Source organism: Hydra viridissima, unplaced genomic scaffold, assembly GCF_058129835.1.
Source record: "Hydra viridissima isolate aposymbiotic clone 2 unplaced genomic scaffold, HvirCarnegie_v1 scaffold_9, whole genome shotgun sequence".
Lineage (NCBI taxonomy): Eukaryota > Metazoa > Cnidaria > Hydrozoa > Anthoathecata > Hydridae > Hydra > Hydra viridissima.
Window position 1 is genome coordinate 9,551,282 of NW_028324308.1, and position 27,231 is coordinate 9,578,512.

At 29.5% G+C, this 27,231-nt stretch overlaps 2 protein-coding genes, 1 long non-coding RNA gene and 3 pseudogenes across 9 annotated transcripts; 3 read left to right on the forward strand and 3 right to left on the reverse strand.

Moving 5' to 3' along the window:
• The first annotated feature begins 1,264 nt into the window (after positions 1 to 1,264).
• LOC145201049 (uncharacterized) lies at positions 1,265 to 6,032 on the forward strand. Of its 5 annotated transcripts, XR_016455644.1 has the most exons (9): positions 1,265 to 1,623; positions 1,863 to 1,973; positions 2,448 to 2,528; positions 2,649 to 2,729; positions 2,841 to 2,954; positions 4,185 to 4,351; positions 4,448 to 4,600; positions 5,047 to 5,157; positions 5,347 to 6,032. XR_016455644.1 is itself a non-coding variant. In XM_090097741.1 (8 exons), exons 3-8 carry the CDS (start codon positions 2,462 to 2,464, stop codon positions 5,733 to 5,735), a joined length of 915 nt encoding a protein of 304 aa, XP_089953867.1. In that variant the 5' UTR covers positions 1,265 to 1,623; positions 1,863 to 1,973; positions 2,448 to 2,461; the 3' UTR covers positions 5,736 to 6,032. The 5 variants fall into 5 exon arrangements, 4 of the variants coding, with proteins under 4 accessions (XP_089953867.1, XP_089953871.1, XP_089953870.1 ...); XM_090097741.1 differs by lacking the exon at positions 4,185 to 4,351; XM_090097745.1 differs by lacking the exon at positions 4,185 to 4,351 and having other exon boundaries at positions 2,649 to 2,724.
• A 3,136-nt stretch (positions 6,033 to 9,168) lies between these two features.
• LOC149883930 (uncharacterized) lies at positions 9,169 to 10,381 on the reverse strand. Its single transcript, XR_016455645.1, has 2 exons — positions 10,207 to 10,381; positions 9,169 to 9,978 (listed from the first exon to the last, which is right to left on the reverse strand). It is a non-coding gene; the product is annotated as an uncharacterized LOC149883930 (long non-coding RNA).
• A 213-nt stretch (positions 10,382 to 10,594) lies between these two features.
• Positions 10,595 to 11,520, forward strand: LOC149883931 (uncharacterized). The gene is made up of 3 exons (XM_090098666.1): positions 10,595 to 10,745; positions 10,869 to 11,222; positions 11,300 to 11,520. Exons 1-3 carry the CDS (start codon positions 10,595 to 10,597, stop codon positions 11,518 to 11,520), a joined length of 726 nt encoding a protein of 241 aa, XP_089954792.1.
• A 358-nt stretch (positions 11,521 to 11,878) lies between these two features.
• On the reverse strand, positions 11,879 to 12,747 carry LOC149883932 (uncharacterized; annotated as a pseudogene). The gene is made up of 2 exons (XR_016455923.1): positions 12,567 to 12,747; positions 11,879 to 12,450 (listed from the first exon to the last, which is right to left on the reverse strand). The product of XR_016455923.1 is annotated as an uncharacterized LOC149883932 (transcript).
• Positions 12,748 to 14,778: 2,031 nt separating this feature from the next.
• On the reverse strand, positions 14,779 to 16,252 carry LOC149883933 (uncharacterized; annotated as a pseudogene).
• Positions 16,253 to 18,646: 2,394 nt separating this feature from the next.
• Positions 18,647 to 23,594, forward strand: LOC149883934 (uncharacterized; annotated as a pseudogene). Its single transcript, XR_016455711.1, has 6 exons — positions 18,647 to 18,723; positions 20,655 to 20,859; positions 21,054 to 21,299; positions 21,375 to 21,506; positions 21,585 to 21,874; positions 22,068 to 23,594. The product of XR_016455711.1 is annotated as an uncharacterized LOC149883934 (transcript).
• Positions 23,595 to 27,231: the final 3,637 nt, after the last annotated feature.

Here is a 27,231-nt window from a genome sequence, read left to right on the forward strand (position 1 = left end):
ATTGCCATTTCGTGTTCGCTCATTTATTTGTGATGCACCTGTGCGAGCATTTATTAAATGTGTAGCAGGACACACTGCAAAGTTTGGTTGTGAAAGATGCACAGTAGAGGCAACATCAGAAAATCATAGAATAGTTTATTTAAAAACTGATGGAAAATTGAGAACTGATATAGAATTTCGTAAATGATGTTATCCAAATCACAAACTCTCTGATAGTCCTCTTCTTCTGTTAAATGGAATTGACATCATTAAAGATTTTCGATTAGATTCTATGCACCTTGTTTTTTTAGGTGTTTGTAGACGATTCTTATGTTTTTTAAAATCTGGCCCTAGAAATGTCTGGCTTAGTTTTGGCAACATAGAATCTATTTCAAAAAATTTACTTAACATATCAGAGTGTACACTTTCACAGTTTGCAAGGTGTCCTCGCAGTTTATTACAACTTGAAAGATGGAAAGCTACAGAATTCAGACAATTTGTTTTGTATACTGGAATGGTGGTTTTAAAAAACAAAATTTCAAAGGATCTGTATGACCTTTTTTTGGCATTTTCAATTGCAATTAAAATTTTGCATATTGAAAATTTTACTAGAAGAAACAGTTTGCTTCCTTTTACCCAAGACCTTCTTGAAACTTTTGTTGCAAACAGCAAGGTTCTCTGTGGTCAGTCATTTGTGACTTATAATGTACACAACTTACTTCATATTGCTGATGATGTGAAATACTTCTCTTGTACTTTAGCACATATTTCTTGTTTTCCATTTGAAAATTATTTGCAGCATTTGAAGCGTATAGTACAGGGAGCCAAAAACAATCCTGTTGTTTCAGCAGTGAGACGAATCGAAGAACATGCAATTTCAAATGTTATTAACTGTCATAAAGAGTATAAAAAAGTTAAAATATCACTTACAGAAAAGAGATAAGTTTTTTATTGATGTAACTGGCAACTATTGTGAAACAATTAGTTTTAATGGAAATGGTGAAAGCCAGCTTTTAATTTGCAAAATAGTTCATCCAAAAAAACTGAAATCATTTTTTGATCAGCCGATTAATAGTAGGGAGCTTGGTATTCTTTACTGCTCAGATATTGAAAAACAAAAAAGAAAAATTGTGAAAATGAAAAGATGTGATGTTGCACAGAAGTTGTATGCCATGAAATATCTTCAAAATGGAATTATTTTTGTGCCAGTTGAATCCGTTATAGACTAGATGCTTGTCTAATTGAACTTTTGAACCAAAAATTCATTATTATTTGCATTTTGTAAATTAATTATTTGACATGTTTTAGTGTATATGTAAAATTATTCATTTTATATAAGTTCATACAATTGTTTATAATTCATCATTGATAATTAATTGTTCAGTAAAATTCATATGTTAAGTTTTAAATATTTAACATTTTGTTTTAGAATGACCAATATAAATAGATATTGCATTGCAATTTGGAAAGAAGGTCAGATTGAAATTGAAGATATTGTTCCTTGCTGTTGGATTGATACAATAGAAAATGTTTTATATTATCCAAAACAGTCACCAAAACCTGTGAAAGAACTAATTAAAGCATGTGCCCCTCCTCAAATATCATGGTTTAGTTTTCAGCTTCTAAAATTAAAGCAAACAAGTTGTAAGAAACTTTGTTCTTTAATTATTTCACAATATCCTTTAAAAAGTTACCAATATTTAGAAACTTAATTTAAGTTTGTATTTTAGTTTACACATATGTAAGTACATTATGCAATTTAATAAGGTTGTTTTTAGGTAAGTAATTATTTTAAATAAGGCTTACTTAATTATCTGTTGCATAGTTTCAAATAAATAGCATATTTTCATGGCTATATAGTAAGAGTAATATTTACATCTTAGATTCATTAGAAGAACTATCAAAAGTTTTAACAGCTGGTTTAAATGAAAAAGAAGAAAATACTGAGAAACTTGTATGAGAAAAAAGGCCAAATCGTGATATCAATTTCATATGTGAGTTCAAAACTTATTTTCATTTTCTTTTTGAACATTTGTGCCCACAGCTTGGGTTAGAAGTTTTTTTTCTAAAGTAACTCTGTTATGTTCATATGAAATCTTAATACATTATGTTTTGCTGTCCAATTTATTTAAGCAATTTATTTAATATATATTTATTCAGTTTATAAAAGCTATATAAGTAAAATTAAGTTAAATTAAATTTTCTTTTAAAAGTTTTACACTTATAGAATTGTTTAAATATTGGTAGTATAGTTACTTATCGATAATTACACTACTGGTAGGTGGAGCCTATTAACTTTGAATGGAGCTTGTTAACTTAGAAATAATCTTGATAGTAATATAAAACTGTAGAAAAATAAAGCATCAATTTATTTGTCCTTATGACTTTATATTATAAAATAATATATTAAATGATTAATTGTACAAGTTTAGTTAACATTTAAGGTTAAATTTTTTTTTATTCAAAAGATGATTCATCTGATATGACAGAGCATGATGAGCATAATGAATCAGCTCAAGTTTATGATGACAAACAAGATGTTCTTCAAAGTACAATAATTTATTTCATTATTAATTATGCAGTGCTGTATTTAATTTAAATGTACTAGTTCACATGTTTTATGTAAAAGTTATTTGAAAGATAAAATTGGAAATTTATGTTTTTTTTAGATGAAGCAAAGCTGCGTCGATATCCTAACTGTGATATATCAAATGGCCATTCTCAACCATTATTGAGAGCAAAAAGGTCTAGTAATAATTTGTTGCAAAATGTTTTCTGTAAACAATTTAACTGTCTGTCATTCTATTTTTCTAATTTCAAAAATAGTATATAAATGTTAAATGGGTTTTTTATTTTCTTAGAAGATACAAAAGTGAGTAAACAATATAAAAGTTCTGGTATCAGACAAAGCCAGCAAGAAACCATCATTCACAGTGGATCTGATGACAACAATGATAGTGTTTTTGTTGATAAAGGTAGGGATCTATTAAAAAAGCAGATTACTGCTAGTGACATACATTAGCACAGGTGAAATATATGCATTAGGATTTTTAAATGTGCACAGACATGAAAGTGTTAAATAGACACTATGATAAAATGTATTTCAATTCTTATTTTATACATGATTTGAATAAATTTTTATTAAAATGGTATATATACCAAGATTTTAATTGATTAAGCATGCCAAGGCCCATTGTTGGTCAACATAAAGGTAGATTTAGGCAATGAAAAGTATCAGAAAAACTTTCAGTTTCACTTTCTACTGTAAATAGAGTGATTGTACAGTTTACCAGAGAGGGGAAGGAAATGCACATCAACACAGTCAAGTTGTCCTGGGACTTCTGACAGACCATTGCATCTTTTTAAGGCCTCAGACATAGCAACATAACCTGGTGTCAGTCCCAGAACAGCTGCCTGGTATTTTTATAAACTAGGCTACTATGGCAGAGCTGCATGAAAGAAGCCACTTTTTTGTCCACCCAATATCAAATGAAGAAAGGATAAGGTTTGTGAATAGACTTTGACATCAAAAGATTGCAGTCACAGTTTCCATATTTCAGGAAGGACTTCTTCCAATAATCTCAAGTGGATGATTACTTATTTATGAAAGATGGAGCAACATGATTCCTTATTTATGGAAGATGGAGCACCTTGTTACACTGCCAAAGCGACTCAAAAATGGTTAAATCAAAATGAGATTAAGAAACTGCCATGGCCGAGTCAATCACCTGATATAAACACTATTGAACACCTCTGGGCCATATTAGACTGGAAACTTCACAAAAAGAATAAAAAGCCATCATCACAGACAGATTATTTAAGTTTTTTGCATGAAGTATGGCAAGAAATTCCTCAAGATGATATTTGTGAATTTATTTCTAGCATGCCTAAAAGGGTTCTAGCATTGAAAAATGCAAACAGGATGTCAACTAAGTATAACTTATTCAAGTTGTAATCATTTTTAAAAAATATTATTGTATCATTTACCATTTTCAATAAAAATTTTGGTTTATTGAGTGTCTATTCAATTCTGTCATGTATGTATGTATGTATGTATGTATGTATGTATGTATGTATGTATGTATGTATGTATGTATGTATGTATGTATGTATGTATGTATGTATGTATGTATGTATGTATGTATGTATGTATGTATGTACGCATGCATGCATGCATGTATGTATGTAAATGTATTTTAAACCAGGATATGTGCATTTTAATGAGCAACAAAACATAATTGAGATGGACTCTAGTCAACTGGTAAATTTTTCTACATTTTTAAAGAAAAAGCCAATGAGAGAAGATTTAACTGCTGGTTTGACTGCTGATAAAAATACTTGTATTAAAGCTCTAGCTTCCATATCTGGAAAAGTGAATATTTATTTGTATTTAATAAAAAAGCTAATAAAATGAAAAAATTACTTTGATATTTCGGGTGATTATGTTCTGGTAAATTTAATCTTTTAGGAGACGAACTGGCACCACATAATCTTGGTGATGATAAAGTTTTCTATCAAAAACTTCGGAAACTAAATAAAGATGATGATAGTTTTTTTGTTGATAAAAGTAAGGGGCTATCAACAAAGCAGACCGCATCTAGTGACGTTAACATGAGCACAGGTGAGATATGTGTGCATTAGGATTTTTAAATGTATATATTAATATATATATGTTATGTATTTGATATATATATATGTGTATGTATTTGATATATATATATATATATATGTGTGTGTATGTATTTGATATATATATGTGTGTGTATGTACTTTATATTTGTGTATATGTGTGTATGTATTTTATATATATATACATGTATGTATGTATGTATGTATGTATGTATGTATGTATGTATGTATGTATGTATGTATGTATGTATGTATGTATGTATGTATGTATGTATGTATGCATGTATGCATGTATGCATGTATGCATGTATGCATGTATGCATGTATGCATGTATGCATGTATGTGTGTGTGTGTGTGTGTGTGTGTGTGTGTGTGTGTGTGTGTGTGTGTGTGTGTGTGTGTATATATATATATATATTTGTTGTATCATAAACCAGGATATGTGCACTTTCACAAACACCAAAACATAATTGGGATGGATTCCAGTCAACCGGTAAAGATTTCTACAATTTCAAAGAAACATCCAACAAGAGAGGATTTGTTTGCTGGTACGACTGCTAATAAAATATACTTGTCGTGAATCTCTAGTTAATGTTTATGCAAAAAAATATATATATATTTATTGTTAAATTTTATCTTTAGTTAAAAAATGCATTTCTTTAGATAAAGCAATACGAAACAATAGAAAACGATCTTATTTTTGTTATTTATTATAAAACTTGTCTTTTCTCTACTAGAGAAAGGCGAGTCATCAAAAAAAAATACCAATAAAGGAGGTCGACCGAAAAATCCGACTAACGAAATTTATCCAATGGATGATGCCACATTCCAGCGCAAAATGATTATGTCGCAATATGATATGAAAAAGAAAATAAGCACAATCGAGAAAACTGTCAATATTGCTGTTGGTCTATTGCAACAGTTTTTAGATAAAGATGTGCATGAAGTGACATTTGAACAGGTTTCATCAACAAACGAGTTAGTAAAATTTGAAAACCGCCTTGAGGACAATGTAATAAGAGAAAAGTTAAAAAGAAAATTTGATGCAATTGGAACTGTTTGTAAGGATGCAAAAGCGCATTGTTATGCAGTTTTAGATTCTATCATGACGGAAGTAGTACAATAAAAAATTAACCTAATGTATGGTAACCATGTGCCAAACAAGCAGTATACTGATCATTTGTCATTAACACACGACTTACCTTTGATTTTGTCGACAATTTTAATGTCTTTAGTGTCATGGAAGGTTCCTGAAAAACAGTTAAAAACTTATTTGAGTGAAAGGTTAAAGCAAGGAATGAAAAGAGCAGTTGCTTCCAAAAGAGACTGAATTATTCGTTTTCTTCTATTTGCCGTTTTTTAAATTTAGATATATGCATGTATCTTTATAATTTTTTTTTTTGAAGTAAAATTTTTGAAGAAATATAGCTGCGTTAATTTTTTGGTTTGGAGAAAATAAAGAAAAGTAGAATTATGTTATAAATATAATCTAGTAAATAATGAAAGGAACATTAATGTTCCTTTTTTTATGATAATTTATTTTCTTTACTATAATATAATAAGTTGCACGTTGAAAATGATAATCTTAAACGAACAAGTTATTCTAATAAATTAAAATGATTTTAAAAGTTTCCTTGATTGAAACTTTATTATAAACACGTGACAGAATTAGTAAAACTCACGTAAAATCTACGTATTTTTAATTACGCTTAACCCGTCTCGTACACGTGTTTGATCAAGATTTAAGTTCCAAACTGAAACTTCAATTAATACGTGCTTGAAACCTTATAAGACACGTATTTAAAACCTCAATAAACACACTTCATAAAAGACGTGTCAAACACCAGTAAAATTCCCGTGAAATCTCCGTGTTCTTGGTTTACGCCTGGATCGTGACGAATACGTGTTTATAAGGGTTTTAATTCCGAAATTGAAACTAGATGTGCCGACTGGGTGGTTTAATTAAACCTCCTCTGTCTTTGAATTTTAAAAAACTGGTTTGTTTGAAATGAAAAGAAAGTACTAATGCATTCCAACATTTAATGCAGATAGTCTTTTGTAAATTTACGTATCATAAATTTTTTGATAAGATACATAATAATGATAGTGTTTGATAACATACAAAATATATGTTATCAAAACATTCCCTTAATGATTTGTTTGGCGCTACTCAACTTTCTCTCCCCCCCCCCCAAAAAAAAAAATTTTTATGATTGATTCTGATAGAGAATTTTATGCTGATTCATAAAAATATAAAAACATAGACCTGAAAATCAACGGAAGTGCTCTAATTCGAAGGCAAAGTTGTAAAAAATCCCACTAAAAACCCTAATATTCGCCATTTTTTTCAAAACGCTTTCATTTTTAACGAAAATTAATTACCGTTACATTGCGCAATAAACAGACCTGGTTTCCATAAGCCTTAGCATTATTATTTTAAAGTATGGTAACGAAAGTGTTATAAGGAAATGAAATTAATAGAAGATTTCAAATAAAGTTTGAACGTAGAATTTGAGAATGTAGAAAAATTGATGGCTAATTATTATTGTATTGTACGCTGGTTTTTTTTATTAAAAAAAACGGTTTGAAGGTTACATTTTCTAAATTTTACATGTGATAGAACAACTATGAACTGAGTTTCAAAAGTTCTTCTTTTAGGAAAAAAAACTGTTGAATTCTTTTTTAAAATTTATTACAAAAGTACATTACTTGCAAAATAGTTTATTCTCTAATAATCAAAAAACGGCTATTTTCATTGCCACAAAAAATTGCGCAAGATAAACATCTTTTAACGACTTTTTTAACGTAAAAACCATGCTATTAATATATTGCTTTTGTCAGCTAAAAGTTCATTAACTTATTATTTTCAAAATGGCGAATATTAGGGTTTTTAGTGGGATTTTTTACAACTTTGACTTCGAATTAGAGCACTTTCCGTTAATTTTCAGGTCTATGTTTTTATATTTTTATGAATCAGCATGAAATTCTCTATCAGAATCAATCATAAAATTAGGGGTGGGGGTGGGGGGTGGGGAGAAAGTCGAGTAGCGCCATTTGTTTTGAATAACAAGTTAAAAACAATTGACTCAATTATTGAGAGCTGAAATATTACAAAGAATAATATATAAGTAAAATAACATATATTAAAAATAATATTTTGTACTTAAGGTGGCTCACCCCCATTAAAAATCAAAAAAAAAATTTTTTTTTTTTTTTTGAATTATGTTATATTAAGCATCGAAGTACAAAATTCATAATATATTTTTACTATTATATGCTTAAAAAGTAATAAAAAATACCGTTATTGTGGTTAATACAGTTTCCTACTCCTTAGCAACGCCATAGCAACGGTGTAAACAACAAATTTATTCATTACTTCTTGAAGATTTTAACTTAAAGTTTTGAACTATTTTTCAATTTTAGATCTATTATGCTTTTCTACTGTTCTGTAAAATGTAATATTTCTTAAAAATGTGCTCTGTATCATTAATTCAATGTAACTGAACTGAAAACTATCTGGATATGGCAAACAAAAGAAATAATATTAGAAATTTAAAGTGAAAATATCAAGGAAATAGGTATACATGGAGAGCAGAGGAAGTAAATGGTCGTAGCAGGAAATTAGAAACAACAAGTGATCAAAGCTTAATAAATAACATGACTTGAGTGCTGCAACAAATTGTGATTCCAAAGTTGACAGTTTTTTCTTTATTTGTAACTTTAGAATTATTAAAAAAGTATTTGAACAGTATTCTACATGCAGTGAGTGTAATAGCAAGCTAACTATTTTTCATAATGAATCTATAGGTATGGGATTTTCTATTGGAATTATAATACAATGTCCAAACTGTGACTTTGAAAGTACATTTTATTCATCACCATCTATAAATCGAAGTGCTTCTAGTTCAAAACTAGTGACACAATTCAGAACTTTGTTGAAATGGCTATAAGACAAAATAAAAATAACCTACTGAGTATAGGAAATTCTGTAATAGCTGTACTTTACCATTGTACAAACTTTCCATATGAAGTCACTTGTCATCAATTTTGTTTAAAAGTGAAAAACAGTTGGTGCAAATGGCAATCAGATAACGTTATGGGTAAAACAAGCTATGGATAAAAAAATTAATTTACCTGTGACAATTATGGAGGAAATTAAACCTATTTTTCAAGAATTGTCAAACCCTGAAACGCTAAGAAAGTGTTTACATGGGATGACACAAAACTGCAAAGAGTCATTGAGTGGTTTCATTTGGAAGTGATGCCCTAAAACTACTTTTACTGCAAGGAAAATTCTTGGAATATCTGTTTATTCTTCTATTTTAAATTACAATGATGGATTTTCTTCTTTAAGTTGCATTTTTAAAATGCTTGGGTTTTCTGGAGGTGTTAATTTCGAAAAAAGGAGCTTACAAAAAAGATAAAAAGTGATAATCAAGTATGTCAAGAAAATTGACTGATATTAACAAAAAACGAAGAAAACATACAAGATCAATAAATGAAGGTTATTTAGACATTGAGAAAGAGAAGGATGATGTGAACTCTTATGCTAGTGGCAGTTTTTAGTAACTTTTTATAAAAAAAACTTTTTGTTTTTGTTGTTTTTTTTTTTAATAGTGTTTTTTAAGACTTTCTTATTTTAATATGTTTTTCTTACGAAAACGTTAATATCTTCAGTTTGGTTAAAGCTTTTTTCTTCAAATTTTCACAGTATGTGTATTAACTTATTTATGAGGGCTGGAACTAGAATTGTAACATTTTAAGTATAAATGAGTTAGTTTCAATGTAGTTTTTCAGACTGACACAGGCTATTAATTGATTTTGGCACATTTATTGCTGCCATTTTAGTTTTTTTTAACATTTGAAAAAAATTTTAGTTCCAGCCCTAAAGCAACTATTTAGCTACAATTTGGCAAAATATGGTGTAATAAGTGCAAATTTTACTCAAGATATCATTGTTTTAAATAAGGTAAGATTTTAGACAAATTATGCTGACTCAGCATCAAAAAATGCAAATTTAATTTTTATTTTGAAAAGTTAAAGTTTTAATGCAATTTCCTTATATAAAAAATTAAAAACAAGTTTAGAAACTTTATAAATAAAAAGTTAGACTTAATGGGGGTGAGCCACCTTAATATTTTTATTAAATACTATATCCATTAATTACATATATGTATTAAATAATCCTAGAAGGAACCCCTGAGTTGTGTGTACTCACAGCACTTAGCTAATAGTTCATGCAGCATGTACATATCTTGCTACAAAAATTGAAAATATAAAATTTGTCAAAATTGTAAGTAGACACCACTGCCGCTTACCATACAGTCATGTTATCAACCTTCTAGCACACTGCATTGAGTAACTAAGAACTAAAAGGTACATAGATTATGCATAAATATTATTTAATCGTAAAGTATATCGAATATTTTGTACCTTAGTATCAAAATAATTACTTTAATTGTCTGATTTTTTTAGAAATAATTTCATTTCTTTAAATTCATTAAAACTTTATTTCATAGTCTAGCTTTTCTTTTAAAACTCTATTTAATTTTTTTTAATATTTCTGTAAAAAGCCTTATAAAATGTAAATAGATCACCGCTAAGAGCTCCGATCGCCGCCATCTTGGAAGGCCAAATTTGGCTTCAATTTTTTTTTAAAAAGGCAATTGAATACGCTACCAGGTATATTTTGAGATCAGTGGTATATTTTCATTTCCATTTGCACTGGTCAAACTTGCTTTACTTTAACTTTCACTTTTAAGTAATGATAGCTAAATAATAAAAATGGCGGTGTTATCGATTCTTAGCAGAAGAATTTTACATTTGTTATTACTGAATTATTTAAAAATCAAAAGAAGGCAAAAGTATAAAAAAAGGTTTTGGCTCAGAAAATCATTTTGAGAAAGAAAAACAAAAGGAGCATTCAATTTATTTATAAAAGATATGCAACTTTTCGATCACGAATTCTTTTTTAAGTTTTTTCGAATGACACCTACAAAGTATGAACATTTGTTAAGTCTAATTGCACCGGCGATTACAAAATCTTCCCTCAGACGCGAGACAATTGCAGCGAGTAAACGTTTAATGATCACTTTGAGATATATTTTTGGAGGTACTTCACAAATAGACCTATATGGTATGTTTCGAATAAGTCGAAACATACCAGATCTATAGCAAAGGAATTTGAGAAGAAATGGAACTTCTTCAATTGCATAGGGGCTATAGATGGGAAACATATAGTTATGCAAGCCCCTTCAAGATCAGGCTCGTTCTACTTTAATTATAAAAAATCTCACTCTATTGTTCTGTAATGCAAACTATGAATTCACACTTGTTGATATTGGTAGAAACAGTGATGGTAGAAACAGTGACGGTGGTGTATTAAGAAATAGTAAAATGGGAATTGCTTTTGAATCAAAGTTATTAAATATCCCAGAATCTTATGAACCAATAGGCTCAAGCGTAAAACTGCCATATGTTCTAATTGGAGATGAGGCATTTCCCCTCAAAAACTATTTAATGAAGCCATACCCTAAAGAAATATTATCTTTAAAGGAAAGAATATATAACTATAGATTGGCACGTGCACGCAGAACAATAGAAAATACTTTTGGTATTTAGGCAGCAAGATGCAGAATTTTTTTCAAACTAATTATTGCAAAAAAAATATTGTAATTAACGTGACTAAAGCTGCCACTGCTCTGCATAACTACCTTATGCATGGTCGTCAGTTTGAATCATTAAATCAATATTGCCCTTCAAAATTTGTTGATTATGAAACACCTTCTGTATTGCAAGCTGGTGAATGGCGAAGTGATGTTTCTGATTACCAAGGAATAACACTTTTACAAAAACAATTAGGCTCAAATAGCTATACTCATGATGCAAAGGCAGTGAGGGAATCATTTTGAGACTTCTTTAATTCTCCCCAAGGACAGGTTCCATGGCAATATGATATGGTTACTCATACTCAAAACACATTTGATCAAAGATGAAATTCCTCTTCCTTTATATATGTGTGTGTGTGTGTGTGTGTGTGTGTGTGTGTGTGTGTGTGTGTGTGTGTGTGTGTGTGTGTGTGTGTGTGTGTGTGTGTGTGTGTGTGTGTGTGTGTGTTATATATAAATATGTATAGTTTTTTTAGTTACTTTATTTGTTTTTATTTTTGAAGTATTTTATTGTTTACCTTAAATGTATATATTGAATGTAAAAATAACTAATATCTTCGTATATGAAATATATTTTATTTGAAAATTAAATTTTACATTTTCATTCATCGTCACTTTCCATTTCAAGGAGGATTTCCATAACTTCTATTTTTGCTAATTTGTTTTTCTTTTTTGAAAGATTATGAAAAGAGCTTACTAAGCTTTTACAGAATAACTCATCTGGATCATTTTCATTTGTTTTCATCAGTTTATTTTGCTCCACATCATTCATTATCGCTTTTTCAAGAGCAACTTGTAATGGGTCAATTTTCATTTTTCTTTTCATATGATTTGGTGATGAGATAATCATCTGAGGTGATGTAATTGAATTTATAACTGTTTCATTTTCTACTAAAGTCAAATTATCTCTTGAATTTGATGCTCTAATGGAATTGTCTATATTTTCAAGTCCTCTGTGTTCAACTAAATGTTGTGTTGCAAAAATATCGCGTTTTATGTTTGAACTAGTCGATTTTACCCCAATGACATCTTTCAAAAACATTAATTCTGTGAAGAATTGGCATGATGGTAATTATTCCCCACCAGTTCCAGACATGGTAGCCTTTTTTTGGCGATTCAAGCATCTACGAAAATTTTCTCTCAATTTCGTCCATGCTGAAGTCAAAGTTTTTTCTATACACACACACACACAAAAAATAATAAAATAGGTTACGTTATGTAAAATAGGTTACGTTATTTTATTATTTAGAAATTTTTGTTGAAATTTACTTGGAAAAATAAATAGCTACCTTCTACTTTTAATAAAGTAGATATCTGCCTCCATGCTTCAACTTTTAAAGGTGTTTCCTTATATGCGCGAGTTGTTGTGTCCCATAAACATGGAAATTTTCTCACTTCTTCTATTAAATGAGCCTCCAAGTTTGTTGGAACAATTTGTATTCTTGAAAAATCCACATTTAATTCATTCATTATTAAATTAAGTTTATAATAATCAATATCGTAAATCGGACAGTTCACTTCAAAGTTTAATATTTTAAAATTTTATTCGGGTTTTTATACAATTTAAAATTAGCAGTAAAACTAACAAAAATGTAACTGTGAGTAACTAAATATCTTAATGATTTCCATTTTGCTTCATAGTAGGAAAATAAAAATATACGCGTAAATAGCTTTAAGTAATTACATACATAAATATAGGAAAATAAATGTTTTTGACAGAATTACGAAAAAAAGCTTTATGACAAAATTACGAAAATGGAAAAATTCTTGGAAACTTTTACACTTTTTTGTTTTTATTTTTCGAAAATTCTAGCATGGTGATTGGCTGCTCGTTTCGCTATTTGCTTATTTACGGGAAAAAGTTGATTTGAGATTAACCTTTTCCCGAGACAGATGTAATGGGAAAAACTAAGCTGCGGGAAAATCAAATTACAAACTGCGCATGCTCACGTGATTAATTTTCCCATCCCTTTCCCGTTCCCATAGCTAAACGGTGAGTGGAAACTCACATTAAGTCCGGTGTCACGTTAAATAAGTAGCTCGTTAAATAAGTAGACAAGCGAGCTATCTACGCATGCGTCATATTACGGCTACTTTTTTAACGCCTATATGCGTAAAATAAGTAGTTCGTTAAAAAAGTAGACGAATTGAACTATGTGCGCATGCGTTGTATCAACAATCAAGCAATCATTTAAGTTTGGAAAATCTTAAACAGTGCATGCGATATTTTTTGTTATCAGAAGCCATTACTTGATGTTTTATTTTTTAGCTTATAGTTTTAATATAAATTATCCGTTAAACTTTGCTCGTTCTTCTACAAGAAATTTTACGAGTTCATGCTTAAATTTCTTGAAAAAAGATTTCCCGACTACTTTACGCTTTTTGAACGTTAAATGAGAATTCAATTTAAATTATATAAATAGATGTACAGATACGCAGATAAATGGGAACTTAAACTTTAGATTGGTATTAACAGCACGAATTCGTGTAGAATTATTCTGATATTTTTGCAGAAACAGTCCAGGAGAAATAAAATTAATTCATTTACTGCAGAAAACTGAGCTTTGTAAAACACACGGGTTTCACTCGACAGCGATGTCACCTAAATAGCGTATATTACAGAAAACAACAAAATGTGACCTAAATTCATAACTCTTTCTTTCGCTGTAAAATGCTTTAAATTAAAACGACGTTGAAGAAACTACACGGTTAATAATGAACATTTATTTCCAATCTTTTATGTAAAGCAATCGGGTATATATATAAATATTTATATATCCATCTCAATACAAAAAGAGCTCAGTAAAGTCAGCACGTGCTAAGAACGTTACTCAAAATACATTTTTCCAGAATATTGAACAAAGCGCAATTCTTGCTCGAGGATTAGGATGACGCTCTTTTTCTGTCATATTTATACATCAAGTACAGAACATTGAAAAGTAGTCAATCAAAACTCTAAAAACTGAATTGCTTAGATGTTTTTTCCTTCCTGTTCAAATGCAAATGCAGACATTACTCTCGATACAGTGCTTCTTAAAACTCCAAACAACTCTGTTATTTCTGTAACACTAGCGCCTGCCATACGTGCACCAAAAAGTATCCTCTTTTGAAATTTGACTAAAAGTCCGTCAATAAGTTTTTTTTTTATTTATTTCTTAATTATGATATCTGAAAAAAAAAAAAATTTTAGAGCAACATGATAAAGTACATAAATAATTAACTAAAAAACCAAAAAAAATTTTTAATTTTGAAGATTTTGCTCTTTTAAAGCTGGTGTTTGTAGTATTTTGACCAACCCCTGTATATTTAAAAATCTAAAAGACATTGATATTATCAACTGAACTTGAATGTTAAAGTTTATACTAAATAATACTGACAAAACATTCCTATGTCTCTACAAGATTTCTAATTAAACACAATACCAGCAGAAATAATACATAAAATTATCTTCAATTCCCAATTATGATTATAAATGCATAACAAGAAAAATTCAAATGACAATCAATTATTATTCTCTTGTCTGCACATACAAAAAGAATTACAGTCAAAAGAAAAAGCACACCTTTTATGACTGTCTAACACAGTAACAAAAGGAAACATCTCTAATTTACCATTCTCAATACATTTCAGGTAATGTTGCCTCATTTCATTATGTCTCCATAAAACTAAAATTGGATCGATACCATTGCATAAAGTTGTTGCATTTGCAATTGCAAAAAGACCACAATCATTTCCATTTTTTTGTGTTTGACAATTCATCACTTCCACAGTTAAGTAGTTGCTTGTCTTACAATTCAAGTAGGAACGTGCAACTGTGTGCACTGATAATGGCACATCATCTTTATTTGAACTATTAAAAAGTGAATCGTAGTACTGGACACACTTTGAATGTGAACCAACATCAGAGGAGACATTACTTAAAAGTACCCAGTGTGATTTTCTAACGTTAACTATTTGCACAAAAAGATAACTTTCTGAATGAATATAACTAACTGAATTAAAAGAACTAAAAATACATGAACTTTGAAACCCAGATATTCTAGGAAACTGAAATGAAAGTAAACTATGTGCAATATCAATTAAGGTATCATCTAGCCAGCCAGATGGGTTTTTAAAAATATTTAGAGCCTCAGCTTTAGCCTGTGCTGACAACTTAGAATAAAAGTTCCTGGCAACAGAAACTGCATGATAAACTCTAGTAAACTCTGATCTTCTACATTCACATTTTTAACGATATCTTCAAAATCTGATTCAACACTTTTTAAAACAAAATCAACTGGCTTCTCTTCAGCAACAACTAACATTTTGTTACTGTTATAATTGCTAGGAGAAGAGGAAGATTTTCTCACTTCATTAACTTTTTTTTTTTTTCTCCCTAAATCATACCTTATTATAGATGTATGTTTTGCATGTGTTCTTTTACTTAATGCTGTGAAAGAGCAACTAGAATTTTCTTTATAGGATTCTTCATTTATATATATCGGATCAGTATTTTTCAAACAGTAACTATGCTCTTTTAAGATATCTGTATAGATCAAACCTTGATTTTCTTCTAAGTACGGCTTCATATTGGGTAAAGCTACAGCTGACTTCCAAAGTTTACCATTAACAGACACAACAGCACCAGTTGGTTTAAAATCATTATTTGTAGCAGGCCCAAGCCAATCATGCTCATACGACTACCTTTATGACCAATCTTTTTGTAATTCCTTACTAAAACCTTGTCACCTACTTTAAAATTAAATGATTTGAAACCTTTCAATTGTTTTTTATTATAGTACTTTTGCATTTTTTTTTGTGCAATACAAATATTCTTATCTACTATAGCATGAACTGAAATACAAGAATCCATTCTTTCTTGAATTTGGTCTTCAGTTGCATTACCTTTCAAAATGGAAATATTATCACCAATAAAATTAGGATTACTATCATTAAGAGCTAAAGTTGAAAAAAGGTGTGCTTCTCTGCCAAACATTAAAAAAAAAAGGTGTGTACTTAGTAGAAGATTGTACACATGTATGGAGACCAAACAAGACTCTAATAAAGTCTCCCAATTATCCTGGGTTTCATTAGCTACTTTTGATAGAGCTCTCTTAATAGTCTGATTCGTTCTTTCATCTTGTCCATTTGTTTGTGGATGATAAGCAGAGGTTATTAAATGCTTAACATTAAAGGTAGAAAATAAAAATTCATTTAAGTCATTTACAAACTCTCTACCTTGGTCTGAAATAATCTTTTTTGGAGGACCAAATCGATAAAACAAAGTAGTAAGACATTTAGAAACAAAAGAAGCAGACTTTTCTGGTATTGAAAAAGCTTCAACATACTTACTCCAAAGGTCAGTAACAGTTAAAATATATTTGTTACCTTGTGTTGTAAGTGGAAGGGGACCATAAGGTCAATACCTAAAATTTCCCATAATTCATTAACCTTGATAGGCTTCAGTTTTGGAGCACATGTTTTAATTTTCTCCATCCTCTGACATTTGTCACATTCTTTTACCCATTTGGTAATATCATTAACCATACCTACATTACATTATAAAAAATATAAGTATATAACTCTAGAAATTGTATTCTCTTTACAATAAAACTAAAAATAACCATCTTAAGTCTCTTTTAATGTAAAAAAAAGTGATTATTTTGAGAGAATATTTAGTGAAAAACAAACTCAAATACTCTTACCTAGCCAGTAAAAAGCACTTTTTAGCTTTACTCTGGTGTTATTAAGACCAACATGGGCACCATGATTTGAGTTATGCACATCTCTAAAAGCAAATTTCTTTTCTTCATCTGTTGAAAGAACTTGTAGCTTATGACAAGCGTTTACGTAGTACAAAATTCGGCGCTACTCCACTTTCTCCCCCCCCCCTAATTTTATGATTGATTCTGATAGAGAATTTTATGCTGATTAAGAATCGTATAAAAACATGGGTCTCAAAATCAACGGAAAGTGCTCTAATCTGATGTTGAAAGTACAAAAATATACCACAAATCGCTAATATTCGCCATCTTGAATTCACTAACTTTACGGTTGATATTGTTTTTAACCGCAAAACATTGCCAGCCTGGTTTTTACTATAAGGAATTTTTTCTGGTTTAATATAGATAGCGATTCCAGTTGAAGCAAATTGACGCGATAAGAGTAAATGCCATTGAATTTCATTACCTGGTAAGAGAAAAAAAATGCGGTCAATACACCTGATTATGAAACTTAACGCACCGGTTCTTTGTTCTTTTATTCGAAATCTTTTATATAAAAAATAAAAACCAGGCTGTTGATACTTTGAAAGGATAACTTTTAAACAAAAAAAAATCACTTTTCAAGATGGCGAATATTAGCGATTTGTGGTATATTTTTGTACTTTCGACATCAGATTAGAGCACTTTCCGTTGATTTTGAGACCCATGTTTTTATACGATTCTTAATCAGCATAAAATTCTCTATCAGAATCAATCATAAAATTAGGGGGGGGGGGGGAGAAAGTGGAGTAGCGCCCAAAATTCCATCTCAAAGAAAAGGATTAAATGGATATAAATCAAGTGTGCCACATTTTAAATCAAACAGTACAGGTTATGGCTGAATTTCAAATTAAAAATAAATTTTTTTAAATAACATATATAATTCATAGCATTTATATGGAATATTTATATATATTATATCTGCAATAACTTATCTCCAAGTAAACTTAAAGTTAAAAGCAGATCTTCTTCTAAAAGTCAATACATACCATTGGTATGTATTGACTTTTAGATTTTTCAATATTTTGGTATTACCAAAATATTGAAAATTCTTTGCATATTTTAGAAATGATTTACGCTGTTTCAAACTTAAAACTTTCTTAATTTTCCCATCACAAAGATATTGCTTAACATCAGCAATAGAATAGTCATGGACCACCATTTTCTACGTTTAAAATCTCAGGTACTTTTTTAATGCTGTGGTTTAGGATCCTTATTTTGAGAATTATAGTACGTTTGGGCATGCGCAGGACTGTTTTTCTACTTTTTTAACGAGCTACTTATTTAAAGTGACATTTACCTAACGGAACAAGGCTACTTATTTAACGATAGATTTCACCAACCTAACGGAAACTTAACATCATATCTGCGCATGCTTATCGCATGCGCAGAGCTATCTGTCTACTTTTTTAACGGGCTGTGACGGAAAAACTGTCCGTTGGAGTAAACTGTCCGATCGGACATTTTACTCCGGAGTAGAATGTCCTAGTTTGGAGTAAGTTGTCCGACCTAGAGCATAGTGTAATTTTATGAATTTGCGGCTGATTTTGTACCATCATTTTGAAAATAATTTTAAAAATGGATGAACACAATAATGCTTGCTGATATCAGTGCTTGCTGATATCAGTAATTATCTATCTACATCTGTTTATTGCCATGACTGCACCCCGAATGAAAAGCGGGCGATTCGACGAAGAGCAAGCAGGTATAGATTATAAACATTAAGCATAGATTATATCATTTTGTAACTATGTTACAAGTAACATAGTTACAATATGATATATACTTTGATAGTCATTATGACAAATTGTTTGTAACATTTGTGACACTGTAAAGTAGATTACAAATATATTCGATATGACAAATAGAATATATGATAATTGTATATTCTATTTGTCAAATAGAATACCGTAAAATGAGGTGACTTTGGCCTTGTAGGTGACTTTGGCTAATTTATAAAAAAAAGTTTTAACTTTTAAAAACTACTTTGTACTTTTGCAGCTTCTTCCAAATTTAAGTTTATCTCAAAAGTAAATTTATTTTGTTTATTTATTACTTATATTAATTGCAGTTTGCGGAATTATTAATATGTTTTTTTTGTTTGTTTATTAGAGTCTATAAAAATTGTTAAATTTATATGCTGCAAAATTGTGAGTTGGTTAAAAATGCTGTTAATATTTGAGTGGGTTGTGATGTTATAACTAATAGTATATTTATATAGGATGAGTTTTGTACAATAGTTGCCAAATTTACAACACTTCTAATTAAAAATAACTTTAAGTAAAATTTATGGGGTGGCTTTGGCCACAACTTTGGGTGACTTTAACCTAAGTAAAAAATGTAATTATTTGATTTTCAATACTATATTTTTGATTTTTTTTTTCAGAAAATGTTGTCTATAGATATAATTTTATTGATTTAATTTTCAATTTTGGTTTTTAGGACAAAATACTATTTAATAATCATACTTACATCAAAGAAAACATGCCAAGAACATAAATGTGTTGCTGGGAGTCGTGATTATACTACATACACCCAGAAAACATTAACCAAATGTTTAAAAGAAGTAAGAAGTGAAAAAACTTCTGAAAAACATGTTCTAATTGGGGACAATTTATCATCATATATAAATACATATGTACTGTCTTTGTGTGAAGAAAACAACATTAAGTTTATTGCACTTCCTCCCAACTTCACGTATTTAATGCAGCCATTGGATATTGCATATTTTTGACCAATAAAAGCTCAGTAGAGAAAAATATTAACAACTTGGAAGGAAAGTGGCAAAGGACGTAAAGCTCCTTCCCTTCCAAAAGACCAGTTTCCAGCATTGCTTAAATGTCTCATGAAAAAAATTAAAGAACCTGGTTTTGAAAGTATGAAGGCAGGCTTCAGAAAAACTGGATTATACCCACTTGATCAAAAACAGGTAATAGATAGACTTCCTAAACGAACATTTACAAATGAAGATGTCACTGTAGAAATAGGTTCTCTTGTCAGCGATTCTTTCATACAACATTTAGTTGAAGCTAGAGGTGGTGATCATATACCCCTTAATAAAAAGCGACATAAAGTCTCTGTTGTACCCGGAAAAAGTGTATCTTCAATTGATGTAGTTAATATGCAAGCAGTTATAAATACAAATAAGACAAAGAAAAAATGACTTTTGTAAAAAAAAAAGCAAGGTATCCACTCTTGAACAGCAAATAATTACAGATAATTTATTAAATAACTCTAGCACTTATAGTTTAAGATTTCTGTATGATTTATATCTTAAATAAATGTGTAAGTTACCTTCAAGCTTTTGTTTTTAATATTTTTTTGCCTTAAAAACATATCACCTAATATCCATGTATCTGTGAATATGTAAAATATGAAACGAATAATCAATAATTATAATTTGCTTTTAGGTGGCCAAAGTCACCACCACTATAGGGGTGACTTTGACTTACCTTAAAAATTGAAAAAATAGGGTAAAAGATATAAAACTTTTGTTTTTTATTTTAATTATTTATTTCTTTGACATCGTGCACACCTAATGCAATTTATATCAACGTATTAATCATTTATAATTAAATTTTGAAAAAAAGTTTGTTTATGTATTATTGGAAGTAGTTAATTATTTATAATTTGCAGGTTTAGGATGGAGGATGATAAACTGCATCACAAGACAAAGAATGACATATGGTTGGAAGTGGTTTTCAGCAAAGAACAAAGAAAACAAGTTGTTAAGTTTTGTCATAGCGAACCTACTGCCGGTCACCTTGGTAGAACACGAACTTTTTACAAGGTGTCAGAACGTTTTTACTGGCCAGGAATTTTCAAAGATGTAGAAAATGCTGTATGTATATTACATCATTGTTATCAATATTAATATGGCATTATATATATATATATATATATATATATATATATATATATATATATATATATATATATATATATATAATACCTTATATATATATCCTGTGACATCAGAATATTAATATATACCATATGCTAGAATTTGTAATTTACAAGTTACACATAACATAGGTTAAAAACTGTGAACAATGTCAGCACACAAATTTGCGAAAATTCAAAAAAGCTAGTCCAGAGCTGCATCCTATTAAAGTACAGTCACCATGGTTTCATATTGGAATTAATTTAATAGGACCACTTCCTGAAACATCTGATGGAAATAAATATATTCTTACTATCTCTGATTATTGCTCAAAGTGGGTAGCAGCATTTCCCCTAAGATCAAAATTAGCAAGTGGTGTTGCAATAGCATTGTATAAGGTAAATTTAAATATTATTATCTTATTGCATTTAAATAATTTTTTTGAAGATATAAGAATATTTTAAATATTTTAGTTGTTCATGCAAATGGGTATACCAAAAGTTGTTACCTCTGACCGAGGCACAGAGTTTTACAACCAAATAAACAAGGAGCTAATGTCTTTGTTAAATGTGAAACATCATTTTACCACAGCCTATCATCCACAGGTTTAAAAATTTGAATTCAAGTTGTATATAGGAGCTGTCTAGTTTTAAAATATTGGATTTAATCAACTTGTGTTTTAGGCTAATGGCTTAGATGAGCGGTTCAATCAAACCATCCAATTAATACTTGCAAAATTTTGCAATGACCGCCACATTACATGGGATACTCATTTGGATGCTTATACTTTTGCATACAATACATCAAGGCAAGAGTCTACAAAATATACTCCCTGTGAGTTAATGTTTGGAAGGAAGCCCATACTTCCTATAGAATTAGAAGTTGCAGGAGAATCTCCTCAATCATTGTTAATTGAATTTAACATGAGACCTGAAAGCAACCAACATTTTATGAATAAACTAATTGAGGAAAGGTATAAAGCATTTACTGGTTTGTTAAAATATGTTTGCAGAACATTACTGTAACAATTTGATTTTTTTCAAGGTTTTTTCTTTCTTTTTTTATTTATTTCTGGCATGTTTAATAGAGTTTTAATATGCAAAATGTTCTTTTTTCTTTCTTTAAAAATATACTTTAAAATTTTACAATAACTGTTTATACTTTAGATCAAATCTGCTAGAAAAAGCTAAGCAAAACATTGAAATGGCTCAAGAAAAGCAGAAAACAAATTATAACAAGAAGCATGCAAATCCATTTGTTTATGCCATTGGGTCCTTATCAAGGATTTCACGCAGAAAAAAACGAAAGAAGGCAAATTAGATTTCAGATGGCTTGGACCTTTTTGTATCCTGAAAAATTTAGGAAAAGGATCATATCTCTTACAAGAGATAGCCACCTTGAAGAAGAAGAAAGTTAATGGTTCCCACATCAAACCATATATTAGTGGAAGCAAAACCTTAACACCAGAGGCTGATTCTCTTCAAGAGAATCTTACTTGTAGTAAGGTTAGTGGTAAAATTGATAGTAGTCATGCAACTTCTGTTAATGTTCCATCAAATACTTATTCAGTTTCAACCATAAGCTCTTCTACAAGCAACAACAGCAACCAGAATAAAATATCTCATGTATTTTTAACACCTAGTATTAAATCTATTCCAACTACGATGTCAATGAAACCCTCAAAATGCTACTATGAAGAGCATAATTATTGTAAACCAGCAAAGCGAAAATATTATGAAACAAATGAATCCAATGATGATCACAACATTGAGATAAATTCAATTGAAGTAGAATCCTTCAAAATTGCATCCAAAGAAGGAGAGAACAAAGTATTGTGGATAAAAAATGGTTCATTTGAGTTGACATTAGTGGAAAAAAAAATTCTTCTAAGTGAGAATAAGTGGCTAACAGATAACATAATTTTTGCCTCACAAAATATTTTAAAAGCACAATCATTAATTTCTGGTTTTCAAGATCCAATTTTAGGATTAAATAATGTCATTTGTTAACATGACAAGTCCTTTTATCCAGATACTTCACGATGGATATGGACACTGGTTTGTAATTAGCAGTATAGGAACACAAAAATTAAATGAAGTTCATGTTTATGACAGCTTGTTGCACTCATTGAGTGATCAAGGAAAAAAACAGGTGGCTGCTCTTTTAACATGTCCTGAAAAAAACATTGCTGTAAAATTAATGGATGTTCAACAGAAAGGAGGGAATGATTGTGGCTTATTTGCTGTTGCTTTTGCTACAGCTTTAACTAAGCAGATACAACCAGAGCATTGTTTGTTTAAGCAAAGTATAATGCGGGATCATTTGTTAAAAAGCCTTCAAGAACAGGTTCTTTCCATGTTCCCAACTGTTAGTGTAAATATAGGAAGGGGCGGTGTTAGCCGCATTGAGTTCATAGAAATTTTCTGTTCTTGTCGGATGCCTGCTGAAGGCAAAATGATTAAATGTTTAAAGTGCAATGAGTTATATCACTTGAACTGTTTGATCAACATTTCGGAAAGCAGCTTTGATGATTTTTGTTGTAATTCATGCAATTAACTACTGGATAATAAAAGTAAAAATAATAGCACTAATATAAGTAATTATGAAGACATTCCATTATAGTAAAAAATATAATAATCTGCTTTTAAAAACGAAAAATCTATATATGTATATAATGTATATTTATATAATATATATTTATAAAATATGTCTATTTACATGTCTATTTGCATGTATATTTGTGCAAATCATTTATTAAAATTACCAGAAGATCTTAGTAACATTATTTACAAATAAATTTAATAAAAATGACAAATATATATATATTTTTTTCCATGTAGCAGAATTAAACTTATTAATATTGAAATATTTCAACTAATTTTTTAGAATTCATTATACAATAAAATTTCATTTTAAATGAGGAGGTTGTAAACTTTACATATTAATAACTTGTTCAAGGCTTCGATTTTAGATTTACAAATTTCTTTCTTATTTGATGTCAGTATACTTGATTTAGAAAATGGCATTTTATTGTTTCTAGTTCAATTATTTATTTGTATATGAAATTTTCCTCTTTTTTTTTCAGAACGAATAATACTTAACAAATAAATGAAGTTGCTCGAAAGAGTTTTGCTGATCATTTAAATCCATCATTTAAGATTTTATTTCTTTTAGCTTTTAATTGTGTTATGTGTTATATATATTAAAACTTAGTTATCAGAATGCATATGTATTCCAATAACTTAATACTTGGTTTTAATTTAATCAAATTTTAATAACTATCCAAATTTGTTAAATAAAAAAATACATAACCTCTTTCAGGCGACTTTATTGAGGGGATTGTGAGTGGGATCAAATTGAAAATTTTTCCGATTTATTTTTTTGGAGAAATTATTAAGTAATTGATAGTTACTTTTTAAATTAAAATCATTGTTATATTTTAAATATGCAAAACAGTAAAAAGTACTTTTTCATTTTAGACTTAAAAATGAATATAAATCAAAAACTGGAAATATTGCTAAAAAAATCACGAAAGATATGAGAAAAACCAATAAATACCAACAACTTTCTATTTTTTACTGGAAGTATTTATCCAAATAAATTGTAATATATATTTTAAGTTAATAAATTGTGATATTGATATGCCACTTGTTTGCGTAATTCCCCATTTTTTATGTCTTCTTTTTTATAGCTTTTTCATGACAATATAAAAGTGAATAAAACGAAAAACAAATTTTAGCATGGAAACAAAATTTGCTTTCAACAATCCAATATAACTAATGTGATTGTTCTGCGAAAAGAGTATACTCATTTCGCAAGCATGTTCCTAACCTTAGATGTATTAGATTTCGTGTGTGCCAGTTTTTCACGAAATCTTAGATTTAAGTCTTCTATCGCAATATTATTTACTCGCAAAATATATTCCGAGCTGACTGCGCAGTTGCCTAGTATATAATACATTTACATGTGAATTTCAAAAATTTTCAAATATCTATCCACGCAAGAAGTGTAAAATATGTCGATGTAAACTTATTTTGTGATGTTTTAACTTTTCATACCATCAAAAATTGACCATGGGAACTGAAAAAAATTTGGTTAATTTATATAAGCTCCATAACTCATTACTATGTTTATTATAATTGTATTATGTTTAGTGTTTAAATAATATTAAAGTGATCAAGTTTCTACATGCCTTTCGCGCAGAATGCGTGAGTTTTTAAACCACCGTTTAAACAAAAGCTAAACGACATTGCTTGAATACTCCGAAGAAAATTATCCTCAAAATAGTAGGACAGTTTACTCCAACGTAGGACAGTTTGCTCCGGAGAAAGTTGTCCTAGACGGACGGATAGGACAAACTAGGACATTCTACTCCGGAGTAAAATGTCCGACTGGACAACTTACTCCGCGGACAGTTTTTCCGTCACAGGGCTACTTATTTAAAAAAGTTAACAAATAGTTCTGCGCATGCATTACGCTTGCGCAGTATGGTCAAAGAAGCGTTCGTTAGGGAATGAAATTAGACGTTAAAAAAGTTGCATTGTTTCATTAGGGTATGTAAAATAATAAAAATTAGTGTACACTTAAACTAAAAATGGCTGTCCATGTTTACTCAGTTGATGAAATTATTTTATACTTTATGTTAAAAATGGCTCTCCATGTTTACTCAGTTGCTGAATTTATAAGCTTTACTACTGATATATGGACCAGTAGTTCAAATGAAAGCTTCATGAGCCTGACAGGTCACTGTTTAGACAATACATTTAATCAGAAAACTTGTACTTAGAGTAGCTCTATTTCCTGAGAGGCATACAGCAGCAAATATTGCTGAGTTGATTGAAGATATTATGCTTGTATTTAAAATATCACCTTCAAAAATTCATTTAATAGCTGGAGATAATGGTGCAAATATTGTTAAGGCTATTAAAGATAGCCCATATGATAGTACGCCTTGTTTTTACACACACTGCAACTAGTAATTAATGAGTGTATTTTTGAAAAAACAGTTGTCAAGAATGTCATTGCAAACTGCTATTCAATTGTTGGGCATTTTAGCCATTCTCCCCAAGCCTGCCCTAAACTTAAAGCTCTTCAAGAAGCAAATAATGTTCCTAAGCACAAACTTATTCAAAATGTTCTAACAAGATGGAATAGTACCTGTCATATGTTAGAACTAATTTATAAACAAAGGAAACCTCTAACCATGTATGCACTTGAAAATGGTAAGCTTTCTTTATTAAATGCAAACAAATGGATGATTATTGGACAGTTTTGTGTTTTGCTAAAAGATTTCCACAAAACAAGAGTTCGCTTGAGTGAAAGATATTCTATTGTCTCAGATATTATACCACAGATACAGTTTTTGAAACATTTCATTAATAGAGCTTTAATTGATGACAACTAATTCAATGGAGAATAGTTTCAAACAATATACTGATAGCTATAACATCATCTTGTCAATATTTCTTGATCCCAGATTCAAATTAAAAATTTTCAAAAATGAAAACACCTTTTCAGCTGCTAAAACAAGTACTGAGAACATAACCATTCAACTTATTAAAACCCATGAAAATATAAAAAACATCAAAGTTACTGAAAATGATCAGCCTGCAGCTTGTGACATTGAAAATATTGACTGAGAATATGAAAATAATGGTACAGTACTAAATGAATACAAAGATATAGTAGAAATGGGTTTTGACAATTGCTTCGAAGAACTTGTAGGATTTAATTCTAAATAAATCGGTCAACCACAAACTTTAATTTCAAATGAAACTCTATTAAACAAAATTCAACACTACTCAAATGAAGACCTTATTGACAAAGAAAGCAATCTTTTGTTGTGGTGGAAATCACAGAAAACCAAAATGCGACTATTAGCAAAGCTTGCTTTAAAGTATTTAAGCTGCCCACCATCTTCTGTGGAGAGTGAAAGACTTTTTAGTATAGGTGGAAATGTATATACTGCAAAGAGATATAGCTTAACAGGAGCTCATGGTGAAATGTTAATATTTCTGAACTATAATATGAGAATTTAAAAATATTTGATTTTGTATATATTACTATAATTAGTATAGTATAATTCTTTTAGAAGTGAGTATCTATGTTCTATTTTTTCATGAAATATAATTTATTTAGGAGTTTAAAAGCTTTGATACTATGAGGAGGTCAAATGAAAAAAAAAATGTCATGAAAATTGTATAACTTTGTAGAATTAGAAAATTACAGGGAAAAAAAATTTGGAAAAAATAATTGAAACTCTCTCTGAGAGCTTTTGCTCAAAAATAAAAAAAGAATGCCTCCCAATGCCTTAATCAAAATTTCAAAGCA

Bases quoted from the DNA above. Each gene is read 5' to 3' on its own strand.
- LOC149883931 (XM_090098666.1), top strand. From the start codon at position 10,595: ATGACACCTACAAAGTATGAACATTTGTTAAGTCTAATTGCACCGGCG. The intron at 10,746-10,868 runs GTATGTTTCGAA...AGCCCCTTCAAG, and splicing joins TTCACAAATAGACCTATATG to ATCAGGCTCGTTCTACTTTA. The intron at 11,223-11,299 runs GTATTTAGGCAG...ACGTGACTAAAG, and splicing joins AACAATAGAAAATACTTTTG to CTGCCACTGCTCTGCATAAC.
- LOC145201049 (XM_090097741.1), top strand. From the start codon at position 2,462: ATGACAGAGCATGATGAGCATAATGAATCAGCTCAAGTTTATGATGAC. The intron at 4,601-5,046 runs GTGAGATATGTG...ATCATAAACCAG, and splicing joins TGACGTTAACATGAGCACAG to GATATGTGCACTTTCACAAA. The intron at 5,158-5,346 runs GTACGACTGCTA...TTTCTCTACTAG, and splicing joins AAGAGAGGATTTGTTTGCTG to AGAAAGGCGAGTCATCAAAA.